This window comes from Hoplias malabaricus, chromosome 7 (assembly GCF_029633855.1).
Source record: "Hoplias malabaricus isolate fHopMal1 chromosome 7, fHopMal1.hap1, whole genome shotgun sequence".
Taxonomy (NCBI): Eukaryota; Metazoa; Chordata; class Actinopteri; order Characiformes; family Erythrinidae; genus Hoplias; species Hoplias malabaricus.
Window position 1 is genome coordinate 10,144,371 of NC_089806.1, and position 16,957 is coordinate 10,161,327.

At 37.1% G+C, this 16,957-nt stretch overlaps 1 protein-coding gene across 1 annotated transcript; it reads right to left on the reverse strand.

Moving 5' to 3' along the window:
• Window positions 1-1,206: 1,206 nt before the first annotated feature.
• nfkbie (nuclear factor of kappa light polypeptide gene enhancer in B-cells inhibitor, epsilon) lies at window positions 1,207-16,293 on the reverse strand. Its single transcript, XM_066676515.1, has 6 exons — window positions 15,642-16,293; window positions 11,319-11,421; window positions 9,756-9,966; window positions 7,972-8,060; window positions 4,694-4,942; window positions 1,207-3,871 (listed from the first exon to the last, which is right to left on the reverse strand). Exons 1-6 carry the CDS (start codon window positions 15,977-15,979, stop codon window positions 3,806-3,808), a joined length of 1,056 nt encoding a protein of 351 aa, XP_066532612.1. The 5' UTR covers window positions 15,980-16,293; the 3' UTR covers window positions 1,207-3,805.
• Window positions 16,294-16,957: the final 664 nt, after the last annotated feature.

A 16,957-nucleotide genomic window follows, 5' to 3' on the forward strand; every position in this document is an offset into this window, starting at 1 on the left:
AGCACATTTGTACATAACAAGGTCTGTGTCCAAAACTGTAAAACATATTTTAACAGTGTCAACATCAAATGAAACCTTACAATACGCCTACAGGAGAATATTGCAGCATACTTGCTTCAGTTGAATATTTTTTTTTCTAAAGAGGAACAACCAGACAGTAGTTTTCACAAGACCCTGCTAACAATCACAGACCACTAAGAGTCTGAACAACAACTTAATAAGGATCATGTTTTGTTCAGAGTCCAGTTTTAAATACTAGATAATATTTGGTATAAATATATTTGTTTTAAACACAAATTGCATAATTGTTGCATAATTAGAATGAACAGTCAAATAATGTCCTATATTGACCTTTCTGTTAAAATGTTTTGCAAGACTTCACCATTAGCAGGAATCAAGGGGAAAGTTTCTTACACCCAGTTACTTTATCTGCATAATACCTGCTCCTTTCTTGCTTATTAAAAACTTGTTGTGCCGTTTTTTTTAATGAAAGGAATTAATCCCAGAGTGAGCAGTTTAAATGAATTAAATCAGGGTCACATTAAAAAAAGTTATTGAATGCCTCTCAGAATGGTGGGTCAGAGAAAACATGGGCCCTATGAACTCATGATGGACTCATCACCAGTGAAACAAGATCCCTGCATAATGAATTTTATTTAAGTTTTATAAAATATTTAAATATTTGTTGCTCATATTTGCAAAGGAATTGTCATCTTGGAGAACTCTATTACTCATATAAAATTCTCCTTATTGTGCACCAACTCTGTTTTGCAATCATTAAAATACAAAAACTGTCAGCAAGGTAAGCCTTTGCACAGGTAACGATTTTCTACATGTTATGACTCGATATTCACAACCCCAACATTTATATTTTCTATTAAAGTGATTAATAGTGTTTTTCATAAAAAAAATACAAATGTATTAATAGATATAGGCTGAATATTTGAGGAAATATCTAATCATGGTTTAGAGACAATGGTTTTATTTATAGAAAGCCCTATTTTTGGGTGATTTATTTATTGATGTGTTTTGTTGCTTCTGATTGGTCTCAGCTGTGCTTAAAGTACTAATATAAGTTCTAACATCATGGCTGATACATGAGCAGTTGAAAATTGCACTGTCCAAACTGTGAATGGGAAGTTCGCCCTAGTTGTAAACAACACAAGAAAACAGAATTTTAAAAAAATCCTTTATTACAAAATAATTTTATGGGATTATTTTCTGAATAAAGATCTGTATAATTCTGTACATCTTGTAAATGGAGATAATATATGGCATGAAAACAGCAACAAAACAATGGCTATGAAACCCAGAAATGTTATTGTCAGTAAAATGTTTCTATATGAACATGCTGCTGAATTCCTATTGATAATTTGAATATTCACAACCTGTTCACTGCTGAAGTATTGTAAACAACACAGAAATAATTATCCACTGTTCTACATACAAATTTGCTCAAACATGTAGTTGAATTCTGTAACATAACTTAAAACTGAGTATTAGATGAAGTATACTGGGGAATGCCACCAATTTACCAAGTTTCTGTATAATTCAGTGTTTGAGATGTAAACAAAGTCATTGAGATTGTTTTGGTGTAAAGTGACTGACTATACATGTTTAAAAAAAAATTTAAAAAAATAAAAAATAGTAAGTATCAGGTACATTATTCACCAAACGTACAGCAGATGTGAATATCTGTGATATATCATTATAGGACTGTGTAAAATAAGAGCATAAGTCCTAGAGATAAAATGAATCTCATGAAAACTAAAAATATACAAATAATATAATATACATAATCCCTACATAAATTACTGAATAGTTACTCTTGAGGATTGTTTTTTTTCTGAGAGTGTAGAGATGTTAGACTTCTTTATAGTGGTGATAGGAACTAGGCGTCTCCACTTCTAAATACAGCATTTGTGTAACAGTTTTAACAGTCATATACATCGTCATGAATTGGTTTGAATTTATGTATGCACAGATGTCTGGTTCCCATCTCCACCAATCCGAGTGACCTTAGGGTCCACTAGAATGGAACGTTTCACACCAAACTGCTCTCTATAACTCTGTTTACGACTTAAAAATTCAACCAAGCAGATTTCTTTGGAAAGTCATTGGAATTCTATAAAGCTAGATTTCACAGGGGAGTGGCTTTAAAAGAGTTTTACACAGAATTCAGATATTAAGGGAATTCTATACAAAGCAGTATTTATAGGTTTAAAAATGGGAGCTAATTTTAAAATAATCACACTACATTTTATTCCTTTCAGGTAAGGTATGTCAAAGCCAATTATTTGGAAGATACAGATCACAAATAACTGACAGATAAAAATACTGTCATTCAGAATGTTCAAGTCCAGAGCACAGAGCCACTTACTTTACATAAATCTGAGCATAGCTATTTACAGCTTTCACAAATATCAAAATGTGTTAATGGACTTCACAGAGCTGCTCCGAAGACCGGAATCTTTTACAAGCTGTAAAAAGGAGCATTCCACAATCAATTCAGAATTTAGCATCAAATTTGCATGACATCAGTTTTAGAGGAAGTCAAATTAGCACCCCCCCCCCCACACACACACACACACAAGTTACTCTGAATTACAGGTCATATGACTTAGCGACTCTGGGATGAGGAAGTGAAAATCATTCTTAAAAAAAAAAAAAAAAAAGAAAAGAGCCCTTTAGTACTTCAGTGAATAAGTATGTACTTCAGGACACAGTATAAATAATGAGGTACTGAGCTGGTACCGTACACTACGACCGTACACTACCATTCAGAAGTTTGGAATGTTTTAACAAACCGGTTTTTCCAAAAATAAATGAATAAACTAATTGTGATGTTAGTCGTTTCCCAGGTTTCAGGACAGCTGGAAATAAAAACTGCAGTAATGTAATACGCAGTCTAAAGTGATTAAGGAAATACAAAATTTACTGAAGAAGTTTAAGTTAATTTACATATTTAGTCATAAGAAAATTAACGTTCCTTTAAAAACATTTAAACCTAGACATGGACTAAATAGAATTATAAATGAATGAAAACCACAACGTTACACAGAACACCTCCAATGAGAATCCTGTGCAGTCCATGACTAGGCTGTAGTACCCTGTTTGGGTAACTGGCCCCTAAATGGTGATCTATACATCCAAATACTAGGTAAGAAATTTGACAAATGTTAATATATATTTAGAATATTTTTTGTTACTGAAATACTGTATAAACTAAAATATTGGTAAGCAGTCTGATAATTACATAAACGTTCCAAAGGTAAATATTGTATAAGACGACAACAAAAACCATTACGGTATGTGATTCCAAACTTTTGAACAGTATTATATTTCATGATCTGAATAATATAAAGTGGTTGTTAATGAAAACTGGGGACCGATCAGCAGCTGGCCTGTGGGAGGTCTGAGTGGCTTTGGGAATTTTAAGTGCTTTACCAAAGTAGTGTATGCTTCATTTCTAATTTTCTGTTTGTGTACTTGACATAAACAGATGACCAGTTATTTCATTATCACCACTTCTATCTTTGCAATTGTTATGTATAATATTGGTTAAGAAATATCAGTAAAAATATCAGTTTCAAGACCCATTCTTCATTTCATTATTATTGTAGATTCAGTACAGAGTGACAGTTCCTGACGATCAATACTTCAATCCGAATATAAATTAAAAAACAACACACAAAAGCAGCAAAACAAATGGGGATATAGAAAGGGACTGAAATACAAGCCACAGTTTTATCGGAGGTCAATTATTAATATTAAATATGCTCTTTCTCCCATCTAGCCAAATGTCTCAGAAGTTCATGCCAACAGTTCTGCCCATGATTTGAATGTCATCAAATGGGAACAGTGCAAGTATCTGAAAGACAAAAACAAATGTTACTCTAGAATTCCTACCATTTTATAGAAGTTTACAGAGATTTTACAAAAAACATTCTGACCTGGGTTACAAGTTAATGCATCATCTCGCTCTTTACACTTGCATATGTTCTTTTCACAAATATAGAAAAGTGTGTAAAGTCATTGCTGATGTAACACTAAATCATTTACTGTTACTTAATTTGCATGTTTCAGAAATGTTTAGTTAGGCGCACACAGTGGTAACACCCTGTTAAAAAGAGCTGTATTCATAAAGCTATTTAACACTTGCATAAACCTTTCAAGACAACTGTGAAACATTTATAAATTCTATACATTTATTTATAAGTTTTAACAACACATTCTGAGATTAAATGACATCAAAATGGACAAAAGGAAGCTTATGTATACTGAGGTTTGTCGGCTAATTTCAGCTGTCAATTTACATTTATACACAATCCTTATTTAAAAAGTGGCTCCAGTCCACTCTACGTTTTACTCTATGGTTAAAGGAACACTAGGTAAAAGTGTTTGTGTGTGTGTGTGTGTGTGTGTGTGTCTGCCTAGCGTTCTTTTAAAGAGCCTTGCGTATTACAGTAACCTGAGAGCAGAGTTTTTAATCATGAAATTACTGTGATGCTAGGTATGAGTTAAATCCCCTACCTAAGGTGGAATTTCTAATAGCCACGTAATAATTCAAGTAAAAAGCAAGTCAAGCTAAACTGCTTGACATCACATATGCCAAAAACAGATTTAACTTAACACTGAAACGCCTTAAAACGTCTGCTCGGGCCATTGTCCTGTACGAATAAAAAATCCTTACATCATCATTGCCATCTGCGAGGTCCAGAGCCGTCTCATCCTCCAAGTTGCGGATCATTTTGTCTGCTCCTGCCTGGCAGAGGCGTGTTGTGATGGTGGCATCCTGTCGGCCAACGGCAAGGTGGAGTGCAGTGCAGCCATTCAGCATAGTTGCGTCTACGTTAGCGCCTCTGTTCAGTAGCAGAGTCACTGCCTCCACATCGTGCAGCTCCACGGCTATGTGCAGTGCTGTTTTCCCACTTGTTCCTTCCTGAGGAAACAAAGAAAGTCAGACAGGTCAGAAAAATAGTTGCAAAGACATACATGAGTGAATTCATCAAGTTAAATTGTGGACAGAGTTAAAAGTATAATCTCCATAGAGTATGTGAATATCACTCTGTGCGATTTGGGACACTCTTGAGCAACTGCAAATGAGCCTAATGTCACCATGTTTAGTGCCAAGCAAGAGCTAGAATGGTATAAAGACTCCAGCTATGTCGGGGTTTATAATGAGTAGGCATTATAACCTCATTATTGGGCCTCATTCATGAAACGCGAGCAAAACGAATTTGCACGTAAATCGTTCGCAAATCAAATTTTTCTTAAATATCCGAATTCATCAAAATGTTCATAGGTACGAATAAATTTACACCTGTTCCCGAAAATGCGTAAAGTGTGTATGATGTTTGAAAGACGCTAAAAGTATCATCTGACATGACTTTAAATAATGAACTTTAAATGTTATTAAGTTAAAATGCATGAACTAAATAAATAAATAAATAATAATCCAATGAAATTTCACATAAAGTCCTCTTTATAATACAGACAGAGCAACTTCCAGTAGCTAAAAAGCATTTGCTTGCTGAAATATTTTTTTTACTCCTGTATTCAGAGTTTCTTAATGTGAACCACTGCAATATAAGAGTTTAGAGTCTGTAACCTGTGTTAATAGCTGATTTTAATAATAATGATAATAAAAATATATTTATATAGCGCTTTTCAAACACATTAAAATACATTAGCAAACAGTACAAAACATTAACAAACAAGCATGATTAGATTAAGTTAGAGGAGTATTAAAAGCAAGGGAGAAAATATATGTTTTGAGGTTTGATTTGAAAAAAGAGTGAGTTGGAGAATGTTGAACCAGATCTTGAGGAAGCATGATCACCATACCCATGGAGGCTGGAGGGTGGGACAGTGAGCAGCTTGGCTAAGTAAGACTTGAGAGTGTGAATGGGTTTGTAGGGATGAAGAAGAGCAGACAGGCACGAAGGAGAAAGGTTAATTAGGGCTTTGTAAGTGAGAAGAAGCATTTTGAACTGAATCCTGTACTTTATGGGAAGCCAGTGAAGAGGTTGGAGAACAGGGGTTATGTGTTGTTGAGAGCGAGTGTGAATGAGAAGGCAGGCAGCAGAGTTCTGAACAATCTGAAGTCTGTGGACAGAGGAAGAGCTTATGCCAAAGAGAGTTGCAGTAATCTAAACAGATGGAGATGAAGGCACGAATGAGGATATCAGCGGCAGATTGAGAAAGAGATGGCCTGATTTCGGCGATATTACGCAGATGAAAATATGACGTTTTGATTATAGAACTGATGTGAGCACTTTGTGAAACAGTCAAGGATGACACCTAGATTACAAACCAGGGAAGAAGGAGATACACCTGAGTAATCAATAGACAGAGAAAGGGAACCTACTTTATTGAGAATTGATTTGGAACCGATTATCAAGAGTTCAGTCTTGTCACTATTTAACATGAGAAAGTTGTGATTCATCCATTTCCTGATTTCTGATAAACAGGTTTCTAAGTGGTTAAGAGGTAGGTTTTTAATAGACTTAATAGTACTAAAATAAATCTGGATGTCATCCACATAGCAGTGAAAGCCAAGATTAAAATGACGCAAGATATGTCTGAGCGGAAGCATGTAAACAATGAAAAGAAGGGGCCCAAGGACTGATCCTTGAGGTACACCTCGAGTAACAGGAGAAATGTAAGAAATATGACCAGAAAGGGAAATGGTCGGAATCATCAATGCCCAGCTCCTGCAGGCTGGACAGAAGAATGAGGTGACTGTGTCAAACACTGCACTTACATCTGATAGTAAAAGAATACAGAGAGATCATCCAATATTATCTGCTCAGATAATAGCCTCTTAAATCTCATTTTCTCAGGTGCCTAAAAACTTTTGCACAATACAGTTATGCCTTGCTGTGCTTTCCCATAAGTGAGCAAAAAAATATACATAGAACGAAACTTAAAAATGCAGATTTGATTGCACTTCAATAAAATTATTTTCAGAACATTTGTTTCCTTTTGCTTTTTGTTTCCTTTTTGCTGCGGCTCCTCAATCTGAGCTCTTCCTTTTATGGCGGTCATTTGAAATTCATGTGTGGGTATTATGATAATGGTATGTTTATTGCAAAGAAATGTGCACGCGCTCCCAATTTGCGAACATTTGTTATTCACTAATATGCACACGTTCTACTGAAAAATTTGGTGTTCATGAATCTGGGGGTAAATTTTCGTGAATTTTTTTCATGCATTACGAAGTGTGTTTGTGTTTTTTTTACGAAGGTTTCCTGAATGAGGCGCCTTTAGTGTTTTATTAGTCTGATAGTGACATTTATTCACACATTTGTTTTTTATCCATCCTACTACAAATATATTCTGTATCTGCATTTTTCAGTATATGTAGTTTAGGGAAAAAAATAAAACATTTCTTAGCTTATTAAATATTAAATGTGCTGTATATGATTCTGGAGAATAACATATTTGAACTCAACAGTAAAACAAACACACCCTTTCCTCCGTGCTCCTTCAGGAGCTCTGCCCCCCATATTCACATACATTCAATCATTCATTGTCTGTAAGCGCTTATCCAGTTCAGTGTCGAGGTGGGTCCGGAGCCTACCAGGAATCACTGGGCGCAAGGCAGGAACACACGCTGGAAGGGGCGCCAGTCCTTCACAGGGTGAAACACACTCACACATTCACACCTACAGACACATTTGAGTTGCCAATTCACCTGCCAACGTGTGTTTTTGGACAGTGGGAGAAAACCAGAGCACCCGGAGGAAACCCACACAGACACAGGGAGAACACACCACACTCCTCACAGACAGTCACCCGGAGTGGGACTCAAACCCACAACTTCCAGGTCATTTGTAGTGTCTCCCGCCCCCCCCCCCATCCTGTGCATGAGAATGAATACCCTGTCGGTGTGTTGTGTTTCTCTGTCTGAGCACACATTTACATAACCAAGGCTGAGTACAAGCATAAAAATGTGCTGTAACTCACCTGGATATTCAGGTCCACACCTTTCTTCATCAGGAGTCTCATGAGGCGGTGATGTTTGTAAAGTGTGGCAACATGCAGGCAAGTGAGACCTAAAATATAAAATTTTAAAAACATGACTGTCAATAATATCTTAAGCTCTGAATGGCATATGTAAAACCGGAAAATAAAGATTTAGTAGGGATGGACATGAATAATTGATTATTTGAATATTCAAAATAGTTTTGAAAACCAACAGCAAATTATATTTTTATCTTATTGCAACAAACGGAAACACGTGGAAATCACAGTCCTGCTATTTTGGCACAGCATAAAGAAAAAGGTAGTCCAATATAGGTACTCCGCAGAACCCACAGAACTGTTAATAAACAACTAGCTGGTCAGAATGCAACAGACAGAACCTTAAAGGTATCAGATTCTCCCTCTGCGTGTGGTCGGGGGATCTGTGGCAGACACTACACTCTGGCTAGCAAGCTAACAGCTCTGCTGTTTTGCCTTGACACAGCACTTATCAACATGTTATGTTTCTTACCAGAAGTCTACAGGTTACTGTAATATTCTGGGTTACGTTCTTTCATGAACCCTTCAGTTAGTACAGTCACAAAACTCAAAAGGCTAAAAGCTTACTCACTACTGTAGTAGCTATCTTTCAGGGTAAACATACAGAGCGTTTTTAAATAGCACATTTTAAACGTAGTGTAAAAAATATACGAAGTACAAAGAAAACTCATTCCAGACTGCTGTGATGTTGTAAAGAAAAGGAATGCAATTTTTTGTAGGTAGTATTATCAATTAATACCATGAAAAACTGATGATCAAATTGAACTGAAATGCCCATCCCTATTTAACAGGTCAGATAATCCCAAAACACCTCAACTTCCCCAATTATAGCAGTGTTTCCGTTTCTATTTACCAAGAAGACTGTGACAAACGTAAAACAATTCCACTTTCATTGAAATCCTAGCATTACTGTGCACAATGTTCTCCTTTCGGCGTGACTTGCTTCGACACTCAGAAACACACAAAACAGGAAGTAGGTAGCACTAAATAAAGTACTTGCATTATGACATTAGACTACATTCTCGGCTGCTTACAAGGCTGTGATTGATGCCCTAAAAAAACATCCCTTTGTCCAAACCTGTTTTTATTTTCTTAGTAGTAGTACACGGTATGGCTTTGCGTTGTGAACATCCGCTCAACCAATTTCTCTCATGAAATGGATGATATCAAAGGGGAGTTTGCAGCTTTTTGCTGTAGTAAAAGCCTGGACCCAATGGCAGCCACCATAACATTTGTGAGGTCAGGTAGTGATGTTTGATGATAAGATTTGGCCCTGTAACTCATCCTCTAAATATTAAATTATGTTCCATCCCTCCAGAGAATGCAGATTTAGCAGAGCCTAATGCAAAGTTATTTATACCCTTGTGACCCAGGCTTGGCACAGAGAATGGCGATCTTAATTATATAATACCTTAATGCAGCTATTGTAGAGTTTCTCATTTGTTCCATGTTTTCAGTGGGTGAATTTAAAGGTAGCCTAATTCATTTAATATTATAGATGTGTACAAACATACAAACACACAGTGTAAGTTGAAACCTCTTTGGGAAATTTGACAAATTTAACTAAATAAATAAAAAAAAAGTGCCAGCATTTACACAAGCCACATATTATCCTTTAACCAGGAAATTAACAGTAACTGCATTTCTTAGAAGATTAAAATAACATGTCATTTGCCCAGGGTGTGACCAAACTTTTGCATACAAAAGGACATAAACAATGGTCATACCTCTCCAGTTCTGCATGTCATATACTTGGGCCAGTCTGCAGGGTGAAACATCCAAGATCATCTCATTGGCGCAGTCCAGTCTGCCGTGCTCACAGGCTACATGCAGTGGGGTATTTCCATTCTGGTCCTGTAGCTCTAGACACACCCCATTCTGCACCAGGTCTTTTACTATAGTGGACTGGTTCAGATAGACTGCCAGGTGCAGCGGCGTCTGAGGAAGGAAGACAGAGAGTGTTTGTATGTGTCACTCTATAATAGCACCACTGACACTAAACTGATGACATGCTAACACTATTCCCACAGCATGACCAAGTGTTTATGAACTCCTGCTTATACTATATTTTTTGGAAAGGTGTTTTTATATCTGTGCAGCAGTACTTTTCTGGAATAGCTGTATATTAGAACCATGCTGTGAGAATTTGATGCCATTTAGTGCACTTATCCATGATGACATTGGTGAGGTCAGGTACTGGGGTCTTCAGGCACTACTACAATGCAGTGGTACACAAGCAGTTCCAGCAACTCCAGAAAACACAGATCCATTGATTTAACCTTAATCTTCCATTTAAACTATGAGCTCTATCCATATAAAATAAAAAATTGTGAACCGTGAAGCCTAAATAACGCTTCTAATAATTGTAAAAAGTAGTACACAAAGAAGTTCAGACCTGTTACACACTAACACCCTATGCTCCACTCATCTTGACCAGTATCGTCTGATAACAAAATTCAATTCAGGAATAAGTTTAGCAGATTCCACCTAAACAAGACGACAATGCACAGTTTACTCAATACAGGAGTGCACGTTGTCTGTACTGATGTGACTAGTGACTAATATAACCAGTGCCTCGTCGTGATTACGTGGATGTCGGTAACCTTGGCTCAAAACAGCACTTCCATTAGTCACAGCCCTAAATGCTGACTGCAACAGATTTGCCTTGCCACTCAGTTTCCTGCTTTTTTTTTTTTAGCATGCTGCATGAACGCCAATTCCTCAACAATTTCACATATTGTAGGCCCCTTCAGGCAAGAATGTGAACTTAGTAGAACCGTCACAGGCCGTTAAAGGCTTATCCTAGACCATACACATATTATACATATTCAAAAGTCTTTTAAGAATAGTTTAGATTTGCTAAGCCAAAAATATTACTCTCTCTCTCTGAGAATTTCATACACTTACAGAGCTCATGGGGAAACTCAATTGTTTTATTAATTTTGCATCATTGCATCTAGTCCTATTCAATCTACAGTACAATTAGCCCTTGCCCATTTATTAATTTTAATAAGAATATAATGTTTCAGCCCAGTTCAGTCAGAACAAAGGTCATTTATATATCATATATATGTCACAAATTCAGCTCTAAAGAAAGAAATAAGAAAAAAACACAATTTGGCAGGCATTTAAAAGCCTTATTACCAAAAAAAGTGTAAAGCAACACAGTGGCTAATTATTTTTTAAAACTTTGGGAGTGGAGGATAAGTTCCTCTAACAATACCAGTAACAGAAAGTGTATGGAAGGTTAAGTAAATCTAAAAGGAGTGGAGGGGGTGTCAAATATTTACCTGATACAAGTTATTCTGAATGTTGAGGATTTCTTTAGGGTACAGTTTTATCAACTCGTGAGCAAGTGTCTTCCATTCGTGGATAATGGCCAAGTGTAGAAGTCTGCAGAGAAACAAAAAATGTCATCACAAGTGAATTTGTCATTTCACAGTGAAATAAGAGGGGGAGGACCCTGCACAGACAAAGGAAAGTATTTCACAATCACTGATGGAAAGAAACATGATGTAAATAAATTCTACCAAGAAATTTTTCACACCCTGCTGCAGCATGAGCAACGTGCTAGGACATTAGTTGCAGAGGCCTAGTCATTGCGCAATGCTGGAACATCTGATAGCACATAGCAGTCAAATATGGTCATCACGATACTGGACACATGCGCTTTTATGGAAACTGGGCATAAAATCAATATAGAATTTGGCTCAAAAAAGTCTGAAAGACTTCAGATGAAATATCACTGAAAAGAGTCAATGGAGACTATTCATCAAGCACCAAGAGGAAGCTTACACAATGACAAAGAGTACAGGAAATAGTACAGCAACAAAAACACATGACTCTCGGGCTGTCTCTTCACTCAAAAACCTACATTTAGCTGATGTAAACATAGCACAGTTATCAGTAACCCAGAATCTGTGATATTAAACTTCAGGATTAACTGACACATTAAATCACAAGAGGAGTAACAGATGTTGACAGATGTCAGTATGTCAGAAAGATTCTAGACACCCCTTTAAATGAATGAGCCACTATTGGTGGAACAAGCATATGCACAGTTTTAAATGGAATTATGCACAATGCCAAGCATCTAGGCTTTATTTGGAGAAATAAAACTGCATTAATATAGCGTCATCCAGCGTTAACACCTGATGTACCTAATGTTCTGGTACTTGTCATCAAATTCTCACAGAAATATTTCCACATCCTGTGTAAACCAATACAAAGGCTGTTGATGCAGAAAAGAGCAGAAAGTCCTTACTAGTGATTAAACAACAACAACAACAACATTGGGTGAGTGTGAGGGGGGGGGGGTCTACAAACTTTGGCTACAGTCAATGTCAACCCCTGCTTTAAAGCTTTTTAGCTGGTAATGAGCTAAAAGGAATCCTTTACAGTTTGATTTTTGTACCAAAATGATAAAAAAAAAACAATGTATTTTTCTTTCAATTTGTCTGTTATTTGTTAATTTTGTTCAGCTCAGTTTTTAAAAATAAACGATACTATATACACACACACACACACTATAGCCTTTGTAGTGCCATACATCATTACTGTTCAGACGTTATATGTGATGTATTTGTTTGACTCCTTTGCTCATCAATATTATGGAGAAGGATACTGGATACGTATTTATTCCACATCTGTTTATGCCAACAGGGAAAACATGTCTGTCTTCCTTACGAGTAAAAACCTGTTTCACAGTTACAGTAACGTACAAGGAAACAGTTGCAAAACAATACTGGGAAAAAAAATCCCAATCAATTCATGAAATCAAGAGACTTACACAAACAACAGAGAACGTTCTCATTAAGATAAGCACTAGTCAACGGGAAAATCAACGGGATTTTCTCAGGAAATTTGTCAATAGTCCTAAAATGGAATTCAGAACCTGAAGTGAAATAAAAAAAATTCTCGCCTGTAAGGAATGTCTGGGGAATTTCATTTGGTTTCACTGCTGTTGCTGGGGAGTAAAGCACAAAAAAAAAAAAAAAAAAAATGTTTCCTCATGGCCCAGAAACTGAGACAGCGGAAATAAAAAGAGGTCATTCTGCCTCAAAAACACACAGGTAAAACACACCATCACATTCATATTCTGTCATCAATTAAGAGGTTATACTTATTATTTGAAGAGGTATGATCAACATCAAGAGACTTTATGCATATATTAGAGGCTACAGTGACAGAGAAAGGAGTGGACTCAAGTGGTTTTTGTGCACTAAATTACACATATTTTAAAAGAGAATTTTATAAATGTTACATATGAACCCCTGGATGAAAATATAATCAAACCCTAGCTTTCTTTTTGCACATTTTAGCAAGAAAACAGCTAATTTTACTAAAAATAATGACATTACATCCTCATACTAGAACTTAACTCTTGAAATGCTGCAATTTTTTGTCAAAATACGACATGTTTGTAAATTGTAATACTTAAATTTATCTTTTTAACGGGCTGTTATACAACATGCATCACTTATTTTGGGCCGATTTGTATATTGTCTGAACATTTTACCTTTTTTTCTATCATTCAGTGCGAGTGTGTGTGTCTGAAACAAAAGTGCTTTTTCTACAAAGGGAGGTATGAGAGTGTGTTTCCAGCCGAGTGCTGGGGAATTCCGCAGAGCTGTTCGTACTTCTGCTTTCTTACGCAGATGCACCACAGATAAGAGATCCAGTTTCTAGACCTGTGTGATGGCCTGCAGTATTCTATCACAAAGCCATTTAATGACACACGATAGTGAATCACCAAAAGATAGTTTTTTCTTAAATGCAATTAAAAAAAAAAAGGTGGAAGGGGCACATATTGTGCAGTTACTGAAACTCATTCAACACAACAAAAGTCAAACCTCCGTGCTTTATCACTGAACACATTTCATCCATCTACCCACCTATCTTTACCAGGGGGTGCCTGGACTTTAAGTCCTTAGCTGCCAAAGTGCAAAGTGGGCTAAGCCTAGAGTCCTAAAATACACACTCAAATAAGGAAATTGCATGTTTTAGCTTTTATAATATTACACATATTAAATGTTAGCAAGGAGCTAACTTATAGACAGGAACAAAAGACGTCCTCAGTGGCTGACATCGGGGTAGCATCCTCACAGCATGACTTTGGGCCCTGATCTATACATACACACACACAAACAAACCACAGAAATATGGGCACTTAAGTATATTCACCCAAAACCTCAACAGTGAAGTATGTACAAAAACAATCTAATTAAAAACAAGAAAAATATAAATGCCTAGATACTTCTATTAACCCTAAAAATGTCTAATAAAAGTATTTCTTCTTCTTCTCCTTCTTCTGACAGACTCACACACACACTTAAAAAAAATTATAAAGAAAACCAATCCTCTGCAGGCTATTGTAACTCCCAGTCAGTTTAAGGGCAGCTAGTTTTAGATCTTCCAACGCAGGAGGAGGAGGAAAAAGATATATACTGGTTATTTTTAGCCACAGAGACCGTTTTTAAAAACCTACACAAGAAGACAGAGCTTTCCATTGGCACTTCCAACACTTTGTTGTAAAGAAGCCCATGCCCAGCCACGCTGAGACTACATGAGATCACAACACCTAAAACAGTTCATGCAACCTCTAAATATAAAACAGCCACAGCCTGCTGTACTTTTTTTGGGGGTGGGTTTGAAACCAATTTCAGCCTCTGTTTTTCAGTGGAAGCCTTTCAGTGAAAATGTGTTCAAGTTTCCACACTGTAACACCCTTTGACCTGCAGGGGAGGATAGTAAGTAGTTCTATGTAGTCAGAGTATTTGATATGGCCTCTGGACTTCCACCTGCATACTCAAATAATAATACTCAAACTTTAATTCCTGTATATTTATAAAGAAAGCAATCAACCTTCGACTTAAATCGAATGTAACCCTTAACATTCAGAACCTAATTCATTTTTTATGCTTTATTTCATTCTTTCCTGCATGTTCAACTCCTGTTCTGCCTTTGTCTTGCTCTGTCTGTCATCTTAGCATTTAATTTTAGACCATCACTAAGTATTCTATAAAAAAATAATGAATTTAAAAAGAGAAGAACAGAACAAACTTCAGTTCCCATGTTGATACATTAAGCACAGACACAGAAATTCCACTGTAAAAGGGGGTTTCTATAGGGAAACTGCAATTGCAAGAAAAAGAACTGCAGGATTTTATAATATGTGTTCTGTATAATACAGAAGTCATTTCCCTTAAATCATTTGCCATGAGTTAGGGTCTCACAGTTACGACTATTTCACAATAATTCAACAATATACAAACAGCTAATTACTGTAACTTACCATCTCATAATTATTACTTGCCAACTCGTATTTATGACTTAGCATGTCAATTATGACGTAGCGTATCGTATTTATAATTATCTCATTGTTATCTCAAGTGTTATTATTACCTGCAATGACTTCGCATTTCATAACGAGATTCGGTCTTATCTCAGTATGGAGTTCTCCAAGTCATTATTATGAGACAATACATCATCAATATGATCCCTTAAGTCATATTTGTGAGAAGCATTGACTCTGTAAATGGCTGAAACGTGCACCCTGAGTGTTACTTGTATCTCATAGCACGGTTAACTTAGATTTAAACTTCAAAACCTACGTGTCTCCTTCTGGTGTGACAGTTTTTAAAAGGTTTTCCTCTTCCTCGGTGCACTCCGCAGGGATCTGGGGGCTCTCCGCGCACTGTTGCTTTTGTGAAAGGCTCCAATCTTCCAAATATTCGCTCAGACTGTCCATTGTCATGGAGGAGGAACCATAAGCCGAGTCTAGCCGCTCGTCCACACCGCTCGGCCGTTCCTGCTCCCCGGTCACGGAGCCCACACACTCTCCGCTGTATGGATCATCTCGGTTAAGAGACCTAAAAGAGTCGATACCGGAGTCCGTCCGATTCTCCTCCGACAGGTCCAGCTTACCCTTCTCCCCGATGCTTCTCGCCATTATTTCCCGAAGAAAAAGTGTTCTTTTATGGTTGATTTTATGAAGGTTTCAGTGCTTCACCTGAAGAAGGAGAGACACATCACCGCGCCATTGTGGAACCGAGCGAGGACGACTTTTCTTCGTTGTTTCTCATCCCCACCTCCAGCTTCTTTTCTCCTTCCAGACTAAAAGCACCGACGGGCTTCCACACGCCACATCTGTAACTTTTAGACAGGGAAATTAAAACTCATGAACGGAATGAGCGCCAGTCCAGATACAGACGGTCACGTAGCCACAGCTTCCGAAGACCGTTAAACACGGTTAGAGCTCGACTTCAAGCGAGTGAAAGAAAGATAGGCAGAGGGCGGGGTTAACAAGGACAGGGGCGGGAAAATATGTGGGTTAATGAGGGGGCGTGGTCTCCTCTGAATGTTTGTGTTGCAGTGGGGAATTCCCCGCCACTGATCCACAGCCGCCTCGGTCTCAGCGAACTGGGAACTAACCTAGGAATATTCAGAGCAAAGTTGACCCTCACTGACTGTATAAATCTAAATAATTAAATCATTTAATTATATAGAAAGGGAGTAAACACCGAATAATTATTCTATAGTAAACTCTTTCCCTTTCTCCTGCACCCTTAAGTGTTTTTCCTTTTCTTAGGCCACTCTGAGAGTAAACATCATCTACAGAGTCAAATCTGGACCAGAAAAAAAAACAGTACTGTAATACTGTGACCATACATCTGAGTTTAAAAGCATTTATAAAACAACATTTAAACCGTCACTAAGCAGGTCCCTGTGCGACCAGCAGGGGGAGCTATAGCGCAACTACAGAAACACTACATGGCCCAAAGTTTATGGACAGCTGGTATTACTAGGAAGATTGCTGGAGGTTTTTAAACTTTGTATGTGGGAATGTTGCTGTGAAGATGAATCACTGGATTCAACCTTAAAGGCTAAGCACCAGAAATATGAAAGTGTCAAACAAATAAATACAGTG

What these genes read in the sequence shown, in the direction of transcription:
- nfkbie (XM_066676515.1), bottom strand. Translation starts at nt 15,979, where the DNA reads ATGGCGAGAAGCATCGGGGAGAAGGGTAAGCTGGACCTGTCGGAGGAG. An exon ending in GTCACACCAGAAGGAGACAC is followed by an intron (nt 11,422 to 15,641) that starts GTAGGTTTTGAA and finishes GTTTCTCTGCAG; the next exon opens with ACTTCTACACTTGGCCATTA. An exon ending in TTCAGAATAACTTGTATCAG is followed by an intron (nt 9,967 to 11,318) that starts GTAAATATTTGA and finishes TTCCTTCCTCAG; the next exon opens with ACGCCGCTGCACCTGGCAGT.